This window comes from Archocentrus centrarchus, chromosome 8 (genome assembly GCF_007364275.1).
Source record: "Archocentrus centrarchus isolate MPI-CPG fArcCen1 chromosome 8, fArcCen1, whole genome shotgun sequence".
Lineage (NCBI taxonomy): Eukaryota > Metazoa > Chordata > Actinopteri > Cichliformes > Cichlidae > Archocentrus > Archocentrus centrarchus.
Window position 1 is genome coordinate 13,984,732 of NC_044353.1, and position 16,593 is coordinate 14,001,324.

General features: G+C 42.6%; 1 protein-coding gene and 1 long non-coding RNA gene across 2 annotated transcripts; one reads left to right on the forward strand and one right to left on the reverse strand.

Annotated features, from left to right (window-relative positions):
* Positions 1–807: 807 nt before the first annotated feature.
* recql5 (RecQ helicase-like 5) lies at positions 808–14,955 on the reverse strand. Its single transcript, XM_030735331.1, is given in 23 exon segments — positions 808–2,313; positions 2,394–2,466; positions 2,635–2,856; positions 3,138–3,183; positions 3,263–3,870; positions 3,989–4,171; positions 4,248–4,341; positions 4,446–4,516; positions 4,835–4,893; positions 4,975–5,011; positions 6,684–6,739; positions 6,742–6,779; positions 6,862–6,914; positions 6,916–7,028; positions 7,031–7,054; positions 7,057–7,079; positions 10,945–11,027; positions 11,123–11,285; positions 11,366–11,477; positions 11,562–11,658; positions 13,893–14,414; positions 14,518–14,639; positions 14,805–14,955. Coding segments are annotated over 23 exon segments (2,982 nt in total). The 5' UTR covers positions 14,902–14,955; the 3' UTR covers positions 808–2,227.
* On the forward strand, positions 7,528–10,903 carry LOC115784199 (uncharacterized). Its single transcript, XR_004020279.1, has 3 exons — positions 7,528–8,202; positions 9,943–10,061; positions 10,155–10,903. It is a non-coding gene; the product is annotated as an uncharacterized LOC115784199 (long non-coding RNA).
* Positions 14,956–16,593: the final 1,638 nt, after the last annotated feature.

Genomic DNA, 16,593 nt, shown 5'->3' on the forward strand with positions numbered 1-16,593 from the left:
TACTTACAGAGAAAAACCCGGCGGCGCACCTGCTTCTTCTTCTTGAAGCATCCGCAGATACGAACGACCGGCATCCGAGCAGCTGTGGCAGCCTGGACGTAAAGTAAGCCGAGCAGCAGCTGGTAGAGGACGGCAGCGTTTTCTCCGTGCGTCTCATCAGCCTTTGATGTGCAGCAGCAGACGCACACCGGTAGCCTGGTTGCAGCCGAGTGGCCGAACGCTGCTGCTGCTGCTGCGTTTAGGTGCTGCGGGAAATGCTGGGTGAGAGGTGCGCTTTGACGATCCCGATCTTTAAGCAGATTTTTTTTTTTTCTACTGCTACCTTAAATAACTTAAATACTGTTTTTACTAAGTAATGACGCTAACAGACTTAGTTAATTTTTTTTTACTTATGACCAAGAAATCCTTCCGAAAACAAGACCCCAAACCACCACAAACCTGACCTCAACCTTTCATTAGTTTTCTCTTAACAAGTTATTCTCTTACTCTGAAAGCTGTGTTCCGAGTAGGTTTGCATTTTGTGAACTATTATTTTTTTATGTATTTTCCAAACAAATTAGAATTACGTTTCCCAGTCGGTGTGGGAGTTTCTGAAGTCCTACGTTTGCAGAAGTTCCTGAAAGCAGCACCACAAAAGATGACATCACCGTTTACTTAGACAGTATCCCCGGCAGCGACGTCTCCTGTACTGTTACTACTAATACTAATACTAATGCCAGTACTACTACTACTATACTAACAATAATAACAACAACAACAATGATAATAATGGACGCCTCACACTGTGGTTAGTATTTTGTATTCGGCACAGACTTTATTCTGAACAGTCTACAGCAGAAAGTGGCTCCGCTCTGGCCGTCAAAGAACTCTTTGGGTCTCCTCCTAACCGTGGAGACATACTGTGTTAAAAAAAGAAAAGAAAAATATCCTTCATCACAAATTCTCCCCTTCCTTAGAGATGAATTATTTCTGAATACAAGAAATTCGAAATAGACAGTTTCACAGTACGTGGCATAAATCTAAATTTGGTTCCCGCATCCAAAAACATAAAATGCAGAGTAACAATTAAAATACCTAATAGTCTCCCAAAAATATGGAACCATCTGGTTTGTGACCATGTAAAACATGTTTCTGCATGTTTATCCCCACTGACTCAAATTATATACAAACACACACACATATACATATATATGCACATATATCACTCAAAAAAGATGCTTTGGGACATGTCAGCAGTACAGCAATAATCTGTCAGCACTTACATACATGGTCCCCAGAGGAAGTCTTAGTGTCAAACAGGGACACACCAACTGGGACATCCTGGGGCACTTATTCTCCTCTTTGTGCCACAAAAAAAACTTTATTCTGTAAAAATATAACAGTTTTATAGTCTTTTTGCTTTTCATGGCTCCATAAATGCCAACTTAGACACATCAGACTGATATCAGATGACACCTGATCATTTTTAGTATTGAACCATTTCAGTTCTGAACAGGTAGCGGCAAACACTTTAATAACAACCCAGTGTGTTAGCTTTCTGACACACACCTTTACTTGTCACACAGAAAGAAAAAGACAAAAAGGGAAGAGATTAAGCATTCCAGTATGGCATGAGGGCGAACCAGAACGAACAATGGAGGGATCCTAAAACCAGCTCGCTTAAATCTGCGCACCACTGTTTTAATGTCAGTAATTACACCTGCTTTTCCTGCTTGAGAAACCAAAATGTTGCCCATTAAAAACCTCAGTTGTCTTTCTACTCCAAGCACCGCTGTGCCTGTCAGCATGGCTGCAGGCTTATTCCCTCAGATATATGACGTATGCGTATGTGCAGACTGACGTGAAAACGTCCCCAAATTGTAGCACAATGTTGGAAGCTTGAAAACTCTGCATTGTGATCATCAGACGTGTGAATTGCACACAATTGCAGTAAATGGGCAACTTGTCACATATGTGTGCACACGGTTCTGTCTGCTGTAAACAGGCCCTGTTTTATTGCTTAATTATTAACCTAAGCTACAGTAGCAGCAACCAGTCTGAAAAAGAAAAAAAACAAAAAAACAAGCTAAACAGCAGCAGTGAACTGTAAACCTTGTCAACAGGCATCTGTGACAAAGCCTAAGATCACCGTAACTGGAGAAGTTTAGGCACTGACCAGAGAGGAAGGGCTACATTTTCCTCTCCCATCATTCATTGCTGACTGGTTGTTTTACAGCTGTGCGGGCTTTTAAGGTGCCTCCCAGTCTGCCTCGCTCTCACAGCGCTGGACACTGATGAAGAACTTCTTGATGAGAGTCTTGGCTTCTGCTTTAACTGTGGACCCAGAGGGCAGAGTTAGAGAAGACCACTGCACAAAGCAAACTGCAAATTAGAATTAATTATACCCAGTTTACCTTGGACTTTTCCCCTGGTTCTACCCTCTGTAAGAAGGTGAGACAAATAGCGAGCGAAAGACTTAAACAGCTCCTACAACAAAGAAAACAACTCAGACTTCATTACCACTTTATTTATAAATCACTTTGAAAATGCTTTTATGGGTCAGTGGAAAGGTGGATGCAGGCGGTAATGCTGGTGCCAACATAATATCTGTCTATCATCACAATGCTGCTTTTCTACAAACACAACACTACTCACCTTCGTGGCAAACTTTCCCTGAGTGTAAAAGGGGTCTAGGTAACGGACCACAATATAAGCTGCTTCCTTCAGTGATACAGGCTTTGGTGAGTCGCTGACCGGGTGCAGGCCCCTCTCCTGCACATTGGGATTGAAGGTTACTCTTCTGCTGCTCCCATCCGTGGCCCGGCTGCGCTTCACGGGAGGGGGCGACTCCCTCATTGCTTTCATGTCATCTGTCATCTGGACGCACATATGATCATTCATGTATAAAGTTGTATAACTCGTGAGGAACAAACTTTTTAAATCTTATTTTTGGACAAATTTCCACAGCCTTTTCAGCACTTCTGGTTTTTCTTTTAAATCAGATTTGACTGGTGATTCTATACATGCAGGTATGTTAAACCAGTGCCCACTGACATAAAAGTTATGAGTCTCTCCCAATTCATCTTGATTGGAGTTTCAAACTACCTGCCCAGAGGCAACACCAAACTGGCTGAAAGACTTTGGTGGCAGACACCTACCCTGAGAACTTCACTTGGGTTAGCCTCTTCTTCGTATGTGTTTTGCCTGCAGGAGAGGAGGGGGAAAAGACAGAAGTCAATAAAAGATTTTCCAGCTATCTCTTATCAAATTTAGGATATATTACTCTGTGATGGACGTCAGCTCCTGTTCAGATGTCTCTTGAACCGGCTCTGCAACCTCAGCTTTATCCTCCTCTTCATCATCAGGTATAACAATTATCTCAGTTTTACTTTCCACAAGGATCACATCCTCAGTCTCTGATGGTGCAGGACTGTTCTCTCCTCCTTCCACAGCAGAAGGTGAAGGTTGCTCCTGGCTGATGTTTTCTTGGAAGATCACAGCAGCAGTGGGAGAGAAAGCAGCTTCGGGCTCACTCGGCATCTCCTCCTCATCCTGGCTTTTCTCTGCCACTTGTTTCTTTGCAAAGTACTGGGAAATGTTGTGGGAGCTCTTTGCTGCTTCCACCAGCTTCTGCTGCTTCTTGCTGATGGCTCTGCCTCCTTTAGTCGGGCTGCTCAGGGAGGCCGTGACAGCATTTGCTCTGGCTTTGACGGGTGATGATGCACCAAGTGATGTACCTGTGTTGGTCTCTTTTTCCTTCATACTGAATTCTCCTGAGCTTTCTCTACTGTTAGACCCCGTGTCCAACAAGGAGGGTTTTATTAGATCCTTAGCCGTCAGGAAGGGGTTAGAAAAGCCCCGCTGGCCTGCACCTACCCTCTTACGCTTCAGCTGGGGGAAAAGGAAAACATGTTTTCCTCTGAGTACTCTGAAGCCACAAGAACTCACAGTTTTTCTTTCTAAAACCTGGCAAAGTAGATAAAGTGACTGTGTAATAAAGCAACCTTACCGAGTAGACCTCAGATGCTAAAGTGAACCCCTGCAGCTCATCAGAAAATGAGGACGAAGAGGAAGATGCAGCCTCTTTAAGTTCAGACTCAGTTTCTCTGGAATCACTGCCGCTGCTTCTCTCAGTGCTGTCTCCTTTATCTCTGCCTGCTGAACCAGGTGCCGCTTTCTTCATCTCTGATACCTTGAGAATAAGAGATGAGCTAAGCACAAACATTGCCCTCTATATGGAGAAGAGACACACAAAAGTCTGCAGTTACCTTCTTCAGCACCGCAGCTTTGTACAAGTTAGAGGACCTGCTGCTTCTGAAGGCCTCGTGTTCAATATCCACCGCCACATGCAGACTGTCAGAGCTGAGAGACAAATACAGTCACTTAGAGAAAAGTTACTTATATTTTCTGCAGTACTTTATGCATGAGAAAATGTCTAAAGAGTCTGGATAAATCTAGATCAGTACTTAAGTGCATCTTCTGCCTCCTGCTGGCCGTGCAGTGCCTCCTGCAGGAGGTACAGGCAGTGCTCTCTGGCCTGAAATATAATTTAAATATTATTAACAGCTCAAAAGAGGTCAGAGTCAAGTCTTAGTACAGGCTATATGTATCAAAAACAGAAGAGCAGCGATGAGGCACATAATTTAAGAGGTTTGGAGGACTGAGCAGCTCTGATGGGCCACAATGGTGTTAACATTATTTTCATGTACTGCATCTGCCTCCTCTTCTTTCTAGGTACTTTTTTTTTTCCTTTCACTGCTTTTCACCTCATGACACAAATCACTGAGTTCCTGAGGACATGTTAATGAATGCAGCAGGTATGAGGAATGTGTGGTGCTCAAGTTTTGTCTTGTACCTTTACAGTGAGCTTGGGAATCCTCTGGCTGCTGGCCTCTCTGAGCGGGCAGTCAACATCTACACAGCAGAGTAACACCGGTTACATAACAGCACAGACAGTCATTCAGACTCATTTTTGCGTTTCATATTACATATTACCTGGGGGAATAAACATGTCCTTCTGACTCTCATTGCCCTAAAGAAACATGAGCACAGGCTGAAGGTAATCCTTCAATAGTTACACATGTATTGCACCCATTAGAAGACAACAGCAGCTGTAATCAGCTTGAGTTAAGTCAGTGGTTCCAGCATTAAAATGCCCAAAGAATATTCTTGAGCCACAGAATAATCCACCTCAGTCAAACCTGAACACGTGACCACATATAGCCAACCTTCAAGTCTATAAAGAGTGAACATTTATATACAGTTAGACCCATAAGTTTCTGGACAGTCAAACATTTGAGATGTGAGAAGTGCAGACTTTATTCAAGGCCTTTAGCAAAAATTCTGCATTAACTGTATAGGATACATTTTTATACATCCTCCTCCATTTTCAGAGGCTCAAACTTAATTGGACAAACTAATGTAATATTAAGGATTGTTTTTAACACTTGAATCTTCCTTGAGATGCTCTGCTAGGCTTCTACTGCAGCCTTCAGCTGCTGCTTGTTTGTGGGTCTTTCTGCTTTCCTTTGAGAAACTCTTGGGTTGATTTTTTGCAGTTTGCTTTGCGTTTTGATCCGTTTGCACTGTGAAGCGCTGTGTGATCGGTTTTGCCACATTTGGCTGAATCTGTCAATAAAAACTAGTGACCTGGTTCCATTAGCATAACATGACCTCCACCAAGTTTGACAGATAATGTGGTATACTTCAGATCATCAGCTGTTTCTCTTCTCCATACTTTTCTCTTCCCATCGTTCTGGTACGAGTTCATCTTGGTTTCATCTGTCCAAACATTTGTTTTCAGGGCTGTGCACTTTGTTAGATGTCTTCTGGCCAGTGTAATGTAAAGTGTAATGTAGCCTTCCTGTTTCCATTCATTTCTTAGAAAGAAAGAACAACGCTGTTGGTTTAGCCCCTCTCTGATAGTTGTTTTATTTTATCTCCCTCACTTGCTTCAACATATCTTTGAATCTCACATTAACAGCTACCAAATACAAGTCCAACACTTGTAACCAACTTCAGATGTTTTACCTACTTAGTTTCTCGTGAAACAGCACAGGAACAGGCCTCACCCGGCCATGAAACGTCTGAGCCTCGGGGAATGTGAGTCTGTGTGTAAAAATATTTGTAATTGCTCAACAGTAAATGCTACACTTTTGTAGAACCTCTTGAACTAAAGCTGAAAGTCTGCACTTCAGTCACATCGTGACGGTTCAACTTCATATCCACCACAATTACCAAAACTGTCAGCGTCCAAAAAACCTATGTATCTGTATTTTAACTGCAGAATTGATCTTCATTGTCAAAAGAATAAAAATAAAATGAACCACTGTTCTCATGCAGCTCTGAGTAGCAGAGCATTGAATAACCTCCATAGTTCTCCACACTATAATGATTTGTTGTTTCTGCTCTGTTTCTATTTTATAATCATGGCATCCAGCTTTTTTTATGCATGTTATAAACTGTTTGGCAGTTTCCACTTGGACCTGATGAGGAATACTTTCATTCAAATGTTGTGCCAATCCACTGAACATGTGGGACCAATTTAGCAAAAGCAGCATTTACAGGGGCCTTAGCAGCCCCAAATGGCATACAGATGTGCAGAGGCACAAACACAATCACACTGTGGCGATGGTTTCCTTGCAGTGAGAAATAATGTATACATTTTCCAAAGAGCTGTTGCTGAATTTTGGGGGGTAATTCACCTTCCGCATGCTCATTTGCTTCTTGAAAAGCTCAGAAAACTCCTTTTTCCTCTTGAAGGATCATCTTCACTATGGCGTCCCCCCCCTTCGTCATACCTACAAGGCATGACGTCAGGTTATAAACACACGTGGGCATTTCACACGAACATTTCACATAACATTACTAAAGTTGTCCTGCCTTTCAAAGCCATAACCCTTCTTTCCTCCTCCGTAGATGTCCGGCTGGAAACCCGAACGGCCCCTTGGGCTCGTTGCTCTGAGCTTCGGTCTTGGTGCTGAGCGCGGCCGCTCTCTCCAGCTGGGCTCGCACGACTTTGGGATTGTGACAGTAGTCGCACGCCCCGCGCAGTTCGGCGTCTTATCACCAAAAACTTTGAGATGGTAGCATGGCGGCAACTGGTGGGGGAGATAAAAGACAGCTACTGTTGAACAGCAGAGTTTAAAAAAAAGAGCAAAGCAGGATGAAATAATTAAAGGCTGCAGCAGAACATCTAGAGCAATATTGATCTTTTAGCTGTTGTGTAACCATCACATCGCTCCCCATAATCAATACTTTTGTTATGAATAAGTCAGGCAGCACTCTTGGTGAATGAAATCTTGATTTGAAACGAGTCTTCAGCATAATTTCTATTACAATTTCAAGGTTTTAGAAAATATAACTACTATTCATTTCTGACAGCAGATCACCCACTTCCTTTGCAATATGTTTCCTTTCACAATCCCTGCTTTAGACAGGATTTGCTTTTCATAAAAAGGTCTCTCTTGTATCGCATCCAGTATTATACAACGGCCAATAATCACACATCCACACACAGACGCGTGCACACACAGAGCCTCTATTTGGGAAATAGCCCATTAGACGAGTCACTTCAGCAACATACCAACTACCTTGCTGGAAATGGAAACGCTGCCACCTTCGCTTTCACGAAACAAAGAGAAGCACCAAAAGAGGTGGGGAAAGACAGAGAGGCATACAAAGGCTCTGTGAAGGAACAGTCACTCCCAGGCAGGACTATCAAAGAGAAAGCAGCCTTTGAGGCAGACAAAGAAAAGTAAGGCACAGCAGTAACTACTCTGTATGCATGTGCGAGACAGCCACAGACAAAAAACGGAAACAAGAAGAAGAAGTCTGAAAGAGGGGAAGAGATGAGAAGACTCAAAGCAACTGAAGATTAAGAGCAGCGTGGAAGAGGACAGGAGAGCGCTGAATGGGATTTGTTTTTGTGTCACTTTTCCCCTCACGTGCATTTTTTTTCCCCCCTGATCAGTGTCACTGGAATTATCCCTGTGAGCCATAATCTCAACCTGACTGCTAATCTCAGGCTCGCCTGAACACTCCTCCTCTGGAAGACGTCCCCATAACAAATTAGCACGCTGCCGAGCAGAGGCGCTCAGCAGGCGACTCCTTCAGAGAGATGATGACACGCTCCTCACTGGCTCCTAACCACCGACCGGTTTTGCGATTTCTGACGGTTTAGGCTTGGCTGAGTTTGAGCAAACGACTAAAAACTTTCAGGAGGTGAGTGTCTTTAAATGTGTCTCTGCGAGTGCACCACGAGAAAAGTAATCTAAGTGGAAGAATGTGAAAAATGCGTTTGAAAATACAGGTGTTAAGTGAGAAGTTAAATTAGTCTGGATTCAAATGAGGAGACGGTTGCTCTGCAGTTTTAGGACTATAGACCAGTCACATGCACGTGATCTGTAAATAATGTTCGTTATAGTCGTTATAACCAACACACAATCAGCTCCAAAAATGACTTCACAGAAAGCTCATTTATTGATTAGCATTGCCTTCTGCACACGCTCCCTTTCTCAGGCAGGAACAGCCTGCACGGTGGGAAAATCTAAAGGTTCTCCTGCATTTTCTGATTCTAGTAAGCACTTAAGTTTGGCACATGGTGGGTGGTTTTTTTTTTTTTTTTAGCGCAAAAAAAAAAGTAATGTGTAGTATTTAGTAGCCTTCCCACAGCACTGTATGCGACAACCCTGCAATACATCTGGCCTTCATGAAGGCGTGTTTAAACCGTTTTATATAAGTCCTGAGTCAGCACTATGGCCTTTTGCCTGTGAGCAAATTTGACTTGTATTACTAGAGCTTAATGGAAACAATACATTATACTCATACGCGGTAAACTAACGCAAACAGTATGCTGAGAACCTTAGAGGAAAACAGCATGCTGACATTTGGTTACATTTAAATTTCCATGGCTGGCAGGAAACATGAGCCTGTTCGCATGCAAATTCTCCTGCTCTAATCCTGGTTTTGACTACATTTGCTACATCCTGCTGACAAAGACCACGAGACCCATATACTCGCCTACATGTTCATTACACAGTGTAGATTACAAGATCCTATGGGTGGAGTTCTGCACTGATCTCTCACCAGCTCAGCCACTGAGAACCTTACCAAACTAAGAAAACTGTGAAACCTGGTTGAGGTATTTACATGCCACAGTATACTGGTTTCTAACAGAGTACTCCAGATAATACAATTGTAAAATCTTATCCATGCTTCTGAAACCAGGATGTTTACATCTATAATATGTAACCATGATACTCAGAACATGTGATCAGAACCAGTTTACTGTATACTGCTGACTTTTTCCCCATAATTCCTCCTAATTATCAAGACTTCACGTGACCCCCAAGTTTCCATTCTTCGTGCTAATCAAAAACTAGAAAAGCCACACGCTGTCACACCCATTCCAACAATTCAGCAACAGCACAATAACTTGCCACTCTACCACCACCCACTGCACACACTGAACACACTGAACACAGAGAAGTGTCTGCAGAGCCTTCTGATTACCAAGTATATCACAGAGAAGGGCCCTGTTCTGTTCCTTCTCATCCCACGTTTGGATCAGGAGGACGAGCGGGTCATCTACTAATCGGAAGGTTGGTGGTTCAATCCTCCAGTCTGCATGACAAAGTAACCGTGGGCAAGATACTGAACCCTGAGCTGCCCCCAGTGCATCCACACTGTGTGAATGTTAGGTTCAGCACTATACAAGTACCAGCCTATTTACTATTAGACATTAGATACTATTAGACACACACCACATGTTTCTTGCCTTCTCACGATACCCCGCCCACTTGCTCTCCTAAACCACAGGTTGAGAAACTGCTTAGCACTGGCATGCAAATAGTAATGCCACCTCACCCCACTCAGAGAATCATTAATAAGCAACAGGAGGCATATCCGGATGACAGTAAATGCAGGCAAATAAATGAGATGCTCTGTAACTGCCTCCACTAGGATGGATGCCAGAGAAGAGACACTGACCCTCCTCAGCAGAATCTGGGTCAAGCTTCAAGGACTGCCCAATGCCAACCCCATAGACCTGGGAGCTTTCTTCATCCTGTTAACTTTTATCCGTGAGTCTGTTGTTATGCGTTTCTTTCATATTGCTTTTTTTTTTTTTTTTAATGAGCTGATCATGACATTGTTTATTTGCTGCTTTCCCACAGTCGTGGTCCTGCTCACCACAGTGGGGACCTGCGTGAGCTTCTGCTGCGGCTGCTGCAGCTGCTGCCGCTGCTGCTGTCGCAAGAGGAAAATACAGGGATCCAGCCTTTGAGTCGAAACAGACACAACTACAGGCTTTCTCTCTCTCATGAACAAGCAATAACTCTTTCGTCGAGGCTCCTGATCACGTTTAATAAACATATATACATGCAAGAATTGTACAGGACAGTGAGCAGGACTAAAGAACTCTAACAAACCCGACAAACACAGTAAAGGATGTCCTGAAAGGGTGCCAAACACACCTGCTTAAGCCACCAGGCTTTCAGGAGAGTCGACATTCCTTGGAGCATCCCTGCACTCAACAGGGCAACAACAATGCCCGAGGACAGGGTAGGGCCAACTCCAGCTGTATTTAATAATGCAGAAACTACTTGGAATATACAGGATTAAACATGTGTATAAAAGAAATCTTAAAGAAAGCCCAACTGTTTTTTCAGAGCTTTCCAAGCATAATTATGTCTCATTCTTAAGGAATGAGAACTGGCAGTCAGACTCCTGGGTTAGGTAAAAGCCTCCAAAGTGGGAAGCAGCTTTCAAACGTGAAACTGTGTGACAAAGCAAGTCTGCCCTCTGCTGTACAGAAAGGTGCATGTTACATACTGTGGAACGGGTGAAGCCAGCATGTTATGACGTGATGCTGTAACTCTGCACTTATTGTCCTTCTTGCTTTGACTTGTATGTAAATAATTAAAAGTAATAATCTACCACTGCGTGTGTGAATGTGTTACTTACCCTTCTTGTTCACAAAACGACACCATGGCTTCAAAGTCAGTCATTGCTGTTTTGTCACTGTCCTTTGCAAAGCCCCGTTTTTCCTGCACACAACGTTTACAGAAGTTTTTTTCCACAAACCTTTAAAAACTGTACAACAAAGTGCTTCACATTTTGTGTGCTCTGCTGCCAATCTGACCTGCTTTCTTGCCAACTCCTGGCGAATGAGGAAATGAATTTGCTCCTTATCCCTTGGGGAGTAGTATGTACGACAGGTGGAGGGCAGGCCGTCTCTCCCTGCTCGCCCAGACTCTTGGTAGTAGCTGGCCAGCGACTTAGCGAGGTTCCAGTGAGCTACAAATCTGCGCAAACATTTGAAGGCACAATAAAAAACCTAGATACAAAAAGAATGCGAGTGAACGCTCTGGATTTGCAGCCTCACCTGACATTGGCCTTATCTACTCCCATGCCAAAGCTGATGGTAGCAACAATAACAAGCACCTTCCCTTGCATCCACTCACTCTGCACCTCTGTGCGATCTCCCGCCTTCAGACCTACAAAAGCAGAGCTCAAACACTTCAGCACAAATTCTAAAGTTGCATGCCATTAAAAAAAAAAGAGAGAGAAAATAATCTCACCTGCATGATACGGCTTGGCTAAGACTCCAAGCTTCGTCAGCTGGTGGGCCACCGTTTCACAGCCTTCCCTGGTCCGACAGTACACAATCCCACAACCCTGTTTACAAACACCAGACAGTGTGATTAAGCCACGATGATTCAATACATGCACTTTTTCTGTCCCAGTGACCGCTGAAATGAAAGTTAATTTAGATAATGCTTCAAAATTTCCCAAATAACTGACAGGAGGTGTTACCAGGATGTTTGCTGAGTGGAGACTTGCAGGAGGTGAGTTTTGGTATCACAGGTGAGGAAAATGCTTGTGCAGCAGCATATTGGTTGTGACATCTGATTTTTAAGAATTTTTAATTTCAGAAGTCAAATTTTGCCTAAATTTTAAAAAAAAATGACATTTGTCAAAGTGTATTTATTTTAGAGGCCTTGGATTTGACAATGAGGGTTTATCTGAAAACATTCTCAAGACAAAAAAAATATTATACCCATTAGCTGATGTTAAGTAAATGAGAAAGGTCTTCATTATTTTTTATTTTATAATTGTGTTTATTTTATTAATATGCACCTTGTTGTAGGTGTGTATGTTTTTTTTCTCATGTGTTTGTAAACTTAGGGTGGCTGAGTGTACGGAATATACCTTTATATTTGTGAAACTATAAATAAAGTGCATACAGTTGTGGTGAACAGTTTCCATCATGGGCATGAATGTGATGGTAATTTGGAGCTTTTAAAGATTTTTTTTTTTTTTTAACTGTTCTTTTTCCAGGTTGGAATGATTGTGCAGCATACATCTTTAATGACTTTAAAAACAAGAATTGGGTGCACAGGTTTGAATTTATTTTGGATTTTCTCTCATCCACACAGGGTCAAAAGTATACATACAGGCTCAAATATATACAAACACTCATTTAAATCTTTACATCAATGGTGCTGAAGGTTCTACAATGTCTTAGCTTGGCAAGGCCTGTTAATCATGATCATTAATGAGAAGTTGACTACAACTGGTAGTTTCTCTTTGCCAGCAAAAAAAGGATTTGTTTGGCAGCACTCATTGGATTGACCCATACTCACAACAATGGGAAAGTCCAAGGAACTCAATTAAGATCTAAGAAGGAGAACTGTAGATTTACACAAGTTGGGAAGGTCTCTTGGAGCCTTTTCAAAACAACTGAAACAACTTCAAACTCCATGATCATCACTTCAAACAACTGCACATTAGTACAGTTTATGTGGATGTGTCACCACTTTCCCAAAGTCTGGAAAAAAACCCAAACTGACACCCTCAAATGAGAGGAAATTGGTTAGGATATAGAGGAACGACCCGGGAACTACCAAAGATCAAGCCTGCCATGAACTAGAAACTGCTGGAACACCAGCATCACTGTCCACAGTGAAGCCAATTTTAGATCACTGTGAACTGAGAGGGGGCCGACCAAGAAGCCCCTGCTCCAAAATGGACACCTTCAAGCTTGACTGAAGTTTGCAGCTGCCCCCATGAACAAGCCAAATGCCTTTTGGATTAAACTTTTATGGTCAGATGAGACAAAAATGTAGCTATTTGGCCACAATGACAAGAGGTATGTTTTAGGAATAAAGGTGAAGCTTTCAAACCTAAGAACACTGTACCAGCTGTCAAGCATGATGGTGGCAGCATCATGCTCTGGGGGTGTTTTGCTGCCAGAGGTACGCCGTGTTGGACACACATGGATGTTCCAACAGGACAATGATCCCAAACACACATCAAACTGGTTTGGGAATGGATAAAGCAGGCGAACATTAAGCTTCTGGGATGGTCTTCCCAAACTCCAACCTCTAGGCTATTGAAAATTTGTGGACTGCACTTAAAAGTTAGGGCCATGCCAGGAAACCAACCAGTTTAAATGAACTCTACCAATTCTGTCAGTAAGAGTGGTTAAATATCCAGCCAAGATTATGCCAGAAGCTTGATCATGGCTACCAAAAGTGTTTGGTGGAGATGCAATGTGCTAAGGGACAAGTAATAGTTGAGCCTGTGTGGATTAGAGAAAATCCAAATAAATTCATAATTGTGCACCCAATTTTTGTTTTTTAAAGCTGTATGCCGTACAATCATTCCACCCTGGTAAAGAACAGCTCAAGGAAATAATTAAAAGCCCCAAATTACCATGAAATTCATGCCCATGATGAGTGTAAGTACACTTCTGACCATAACTGTACAAAAAAAAAAAAAATACATCCACAAATTATAGAAACATTTCACAATATTGTGAAAACCTTAGGCAAACTATGGCCACTCTATGTGAATATTTCTGTTTATAAATGAGGAATAACACACCTGACAGCCTGCAGTCTACAAACCTGTCCATTAGATCCACCAGCAAGCGACAGCGCCTTCTTAATGAAAGCATGCAGGTGAACGTAGGGGTTTGGCAGCAGCTCTCTGAAAATCACATCATAGTGCAAGTTACTGCGGAAGACGGGTGTAAGAAAAGAAAGTGGGGAGTGCAGCCTCAGCGACTGAACAATATCCTCCTGTACATTCTTCGGTGCTGTTGCTGTTAAGGCCAAACAGGGAACTCCTTGCAATCGAGCCCGCAGCTCACCCAGTTTGAGATAGTCCGGCCTGAAATCATGACCCCACTGGGAGACACAGTGAGCCTCGTCCACAGCCAGATAGGACAACAGACCACGGGAGCACAGGTCCATCAGGCAAGGCTGGAAAGAGGGCGAGGCCACCATCTCTGGAGTGATGTAGAGGAGCTTTAGTTTCGGGCTGCGGCTCCCCAGGTCGGCCAGGATCAAACGGCGCTCACTTACTTTGAGCGTAGAGTTGATGGAGCAGGCAGGGATGTTTAACTCCTTAAGGCGATCCACTTGGTCCTAAGTAGAAACATGAGCAGAGGTTAACACACAGCTGATGTCGCAGACAAAGTCTGTTTGAAGGCTTTGGATCGGAGTCCAAGTGTCAGAAATAGACGCTAACCTGAATGAGCGCGATTAACGGGGATATAACCAGAGTTATGCCTTCAGCCAGCACCGCAGGGAGCTGGTAGCAGAGGGACTTTCCTGCCCCAGTAGGCATGCACACAAACACATCCCTGTCACCTGCATGAAGACCACAGAGACCACCGTGTCACACATTCTTCTGTCTTTCACTGCCTATGAAAGCCAACTGAGCCTCACATTCAGAACTTCAAAAACGGCAGTTAGGTTAGCATGCTAACATCCATCTAAGACAGAGGCAGACAGCGGAACAATGGACCCACTTACCTCTGAGGACCGCGTTGACAACATCTTCCTGCAGTTTAGACCTGAAGCTGTCGAACCCAAAGTGGGTTTTTAAGGACTTTTTTAAACTTGTTGTCATCGTTTGACTGCCTGCTATTAACTCGAACCTTTTTGGGCATCGTCGCACAATGATTACGTCATTACGGGCGTGTAAAACAATGAAAGCGTAAATAAAGTTGTTTTTTTTTTTTGTTTTTTTTTTTGTTGGTTTGTTTCTTTTAACGGTGTTATAATTTATTCCAAGATGCTTGTTTATATACTTTTGTTTAACAAAAAATTTGTGTGTTATTTTTGTATATCCAGCCTGTTGTTGTCACGATGAAAGAGTTAGAGCTCTGTGATTGGTCCAGCTGATAGGCTTTTCAACTTTTCAGGACACCCAAAGCTGCTTAAGGAGGCGCTTATTTTAAATGCTTTATATCCTATTTATTGATCCACATATGCTATACATGTAAGTTATGTAGCGGCCCTCTTTGTTACATAGCTGAAACATAGGTGAAGAGTAAAGTTAGTTAAAAATGTTATCCATGGGAAATAGGTGCAGCAATTTATTGAAACGTGTAAACATACCTTTAAATACAGCATACAAGGCAAAAAGACAATTCTAACGAGCTTGAAAGTCAGTATTTGGTATGACCACCATTATTGATTAACACAGCCTGAACTCTCTTAGGCAGCTTTCTTGTCATTTCTTTAAGTAGTCTTCAGGAATACTTCACAGGCTTCTTGAAGGACATTCAAAGCTCTTCTTTGGATGTTGGCTGCCTTTTGTTCTGTTCTCTGTCAAGATGATCCCACACTGCTTCAATTATGTCTGGGTTCTGGGGAGGGCAATCCATGACTGATAGTGCTGCATTGTGTATTTTTCTATCCAAGTATGCTTTTACTGCACTGGCAGTGTGTTTGGGATCATTGTCATGCTGAAAAATGAAGACAATCAGATGCTTTCTTTGACGATATTGCATGGTGGATCCAAATTTGATGGTACTTTTCTGTGTTCATAATTTCATCAATTTTGACAAGCTCTCCAACACCACTGGTTGAAATGCAGCTCCAAACCATGACAGAACCTCCACCGTGTTTTACAAATGGCTTTAGACACTCACTGTTGTACCTCTCTCCTGACCTCCCCCAAATATACTGATGATGATTTGAACCACACATTTCAAATTTGGATTCATCGCTCCATAAAACCGCTTGCCACTGATTTTCAGTCTGGTTCCTGTGTAATTTGGCATACCTCAGCCTTGTTACCTTTCCTTAAGAATGGCTTCTAGACAGCCACCCTTCCACTGGGACCATTTCTGATGAGCCTTCAGTGAACATTTGATGTATCAACTGAAAGTCCAGATGGATCTTCTGCGTCAGCTTTTCGTCCAATATCTTAAGGACATGAATTTCAAATGCTGGTCATCGGCTAGTGTTTTTTTAGGCCTGTCACATTTTTGTCCTCCACTTGTCTGGTTTTCTCAAATTCCTTAGGAACACACTGCACACCATGCTGAAATATGCCAAATTTTCAGCTAATAGCTCTTTGGGAATCACCTTATTGGTGCAAAAATGCTATTTTATACCTGTTAAACTCTGTTATCTTTGGTTCTTTTATAGGAACAAATTCAAACTTGTGCACCCAATTCTTATTTTTTTAAGTCATTAAAGATGTATGCTGTAAAATCATTCCACCCTGGAAAAAGAACTTTCAAAGAAATCATTAAAAGCCTCCAATTACCACGATATTCATGCCTATAATGTAAACATCTGACCACAACTG